This window comes from Penaeus chinensis, chromosome 12, assembly GCF_019202785.1.
Source record: "Penaeus chinensis breed Huanghai No. 1 chromosome 12, ASM1920278v2, whole genome shotgun sequence".
NCBI lineage: Eukaryota > Metazoa > Arthropoda > Malacostraca > Decapoda > Penaeidae > Penaeus > Penaeus chinensis.
The window spans coordinates 34,856,812-34,859,311 of NC_061830.1; the positions used below are offsets into that span (position 1 = coordinate 34,856,812).

Consider the following 2,500-nt stretch of genomic DNA (forward strand, 5'->3'; position numbering starts at 1 on the left):
AAGTCTTATGCTGCCAAATATGCACTTTGTAAAGTTATTACTGATTCCAGATTTATTAAATTTTGTTTCTTCTGAATGAAGCATTGCTATTTCTTTGTTGTAAGAAGATGCATTAGTATGATGAAAGTATGAAGAAACAGTATTTTCAAACGTTTATACATAAAACCTTGTGGCAGTTAGTATGAGGCAGATCTCTAGGTCTTGTTAACATTCATGACAATACTTGTAGTGTTTGTTTTGTTAGTTGTTAGTTTAGTGTACAGAATGCAGTAACACAGTAAACTGGATTTAGACTTACTTTTTGTTTTTCTATAATTGTTTGCACATCTGTATTATTTCATAAGCATATTAAAAAGATTAAGTGAATAAAGTTAGATTTATATTTTTACCAAAGAGACGGAATCAGTTTGAGCTGGGTTAGGGTACAAGCATTGTGATATGTCATAAGAATTTTCTGGAAATTTAATTAGAAAGTATGTTATTAAGTTGAAGTATTAGATATTATAATGAATAAGAAAAGTAGTATGTATTTCAACAGTAAAATATATACTGGTAAATATCATTACATAGATTATGCTCTACTCATTTAGAATAGATTTCACTTAACTGAACTTTCAAGCTTTTCATCTTTCCCTGCATGGCACTGGCCACTAACCCATGACTAATCTTGCCACTAACGTCCTAGGTGCTCTCCTTGACGATGGATGGCCTAACAGGTGCGGTTCAGGAAAGGATGATTGCTGAGTCCAAGACGAAGTCAGGCCACATGATGCTCAACATGAACCTCTTCTCAATTGGTTACCTTGCCGTTGGTGTGTATGATTCCCCGTTGTATTGTCAGAGATCATGAATCTTTTCCATTTAAGGGCTCATTTGTGGATCCTCCAATTTTGTGAAACTCTCTTGGAAGAAAGAGAGAATAGGTTTTCATAAAGTCTTTTCTGTAGGTGTTCCATCAGCATTTACTAAGCTTGTTGCCCTGTTTTTGTTGCTAGTGTATGATGTATATTTTCATTTTTTAAATTTTTTATTTATTTATTCTTTTATTGCCTTCAACAGCTTGTAATTTATTTATTTTTGTATATTTAATTTGTTAGATAAGAAGAATCTTCTTTTATAGGCAATAATGCTATGTTAAGTCTGGTACTGAGAATTTTACCTTTGTTATAAGTCCTGATGCTTATAACTGTAAAAGTGAATGACAATGAATAAAAGGTATTCAAACTTAATTATCTGTTGGCAGCACTGCTTGTAACTGGTGAGCTGTTCACTTTCGTCGCATTTGTGCAGCGTTTCCCTGAAGTCATGACAAAGATGCTGATCTTCAGTGTCTGCAGTGCTCTTGGCCAGGTAAGTTTATGTATGACATTAATTTTGCTAATGATATCTAATTTTATATGGATTTTACTTACGATTTCCTGTATTAGATGAATAGACTTCATACAGTAAAATGTTCTGCATCAATTTTTTCTTATTTGTGTAGTTATACTTGGCTTTTAACTTATATGGTGTGCTATTACCCAGACTGCCGAAGGTGGCCCCTGTAAATTGACTACTATGTTTAATCCATAGTTGATAAAGTAGAGACCTTGATTTAGCTTTTATATTTAGGGATATCTTGAAAGAACCATTACTAATACTAGAATGAGTGTAGATTTTTTTAATGGATTACTTTTTTTTGTCCAATTTTAATACCACAATTTTTTTTTTCTTTCCCCTCCAAACTGAAATGTTAGTTTTATGTATTACACCTTTCTTTTTTGACTAGTTTTTAAACAATTTTAATAAAACCCAGTTTCATATATAAAGAATTAATTATAAATTTGTATTGTTTTATCAAGTTACATGATTATTCTTTTGATCAACTTTCAGTTTTTCATTTTCCTGATGGTGAGCGAATATGGTCCATTACCTTGCTCCATTGTCACTACAACACGGAAGTTCTTCACTGTCCTGGGATCAGTCATTTTCTTTGGCAACGAGCTGTCAAACAGACAGTGGGGTGGAACTCTCCTTGTGTTTTCAGGTAAGTACACTGACAACCATACTTATTTTGTATATCATAAAAAGTATATTTCATTTTTCCTTAAAAATGATATTGAACTTATATAGCTCTGATTTTAACATGTATTCTGAACTATTTTTACTCTGACAGTTTTCTTTGATTTGGTCAGTGATTCTTCCATAGTAATAAGGAAGTATCTGATGGATGTATTTTTCTTCTAGGTCTCACCCTGGATGCCATGTACGGGAAGACACCCAAGAAAGAGATCAAGGATGGGAAGGCGAGCAAAGAGTGAGAAATAGAAATTTAGGGCATTGAAGTTGTGTGAAGAAAGTAATTTGAAGAAGCTAACAAAGCTAACAAGTATAGAAGACAAGTTCTGAGAAGGCAGACAGGAATGCAGTCAAGTTGCAAAATTTTGATATCCACTTTAGTTGGGCATGGGTTGTGGTCTTTCAGTGTACATTGTTGTAGGACCAGTGACTCCTGTAATTT

The 2,500-nt window shown here is 33.1% G+C and overlaps 1 protein-coding gene across 1 annotated transcript in view; it reads left to right on the forward strand.

The window, feature by feature from the left end:
• The window catches only part of LOC125031111 (solute carrier family 35 member B1-like), a 22,802-nt gene that overhangs the window by 13,161 nt on the left and 7,141 nt on the right, over positions 1–2,500 (forward strand). Inside the window, exons 6-9 of the mRNA XM_047621615.1 lie at positions 686–812; positions 1,244–1,350; positions 1,873–2,026; positions 2,227–2,296. Coding sequence (XP_047477571.1) covers positions 686–812; positions 1,244–1,350; positions 1,873–2,026; positions 2,227–2,296 — 458 coding nt within the window. The remainder of the gene's footprint in view (positions 1–685; positions 813–1,243; positions 1,351–1,872; positions 2,027–2,226; positions 2,297–2,500) is intronic.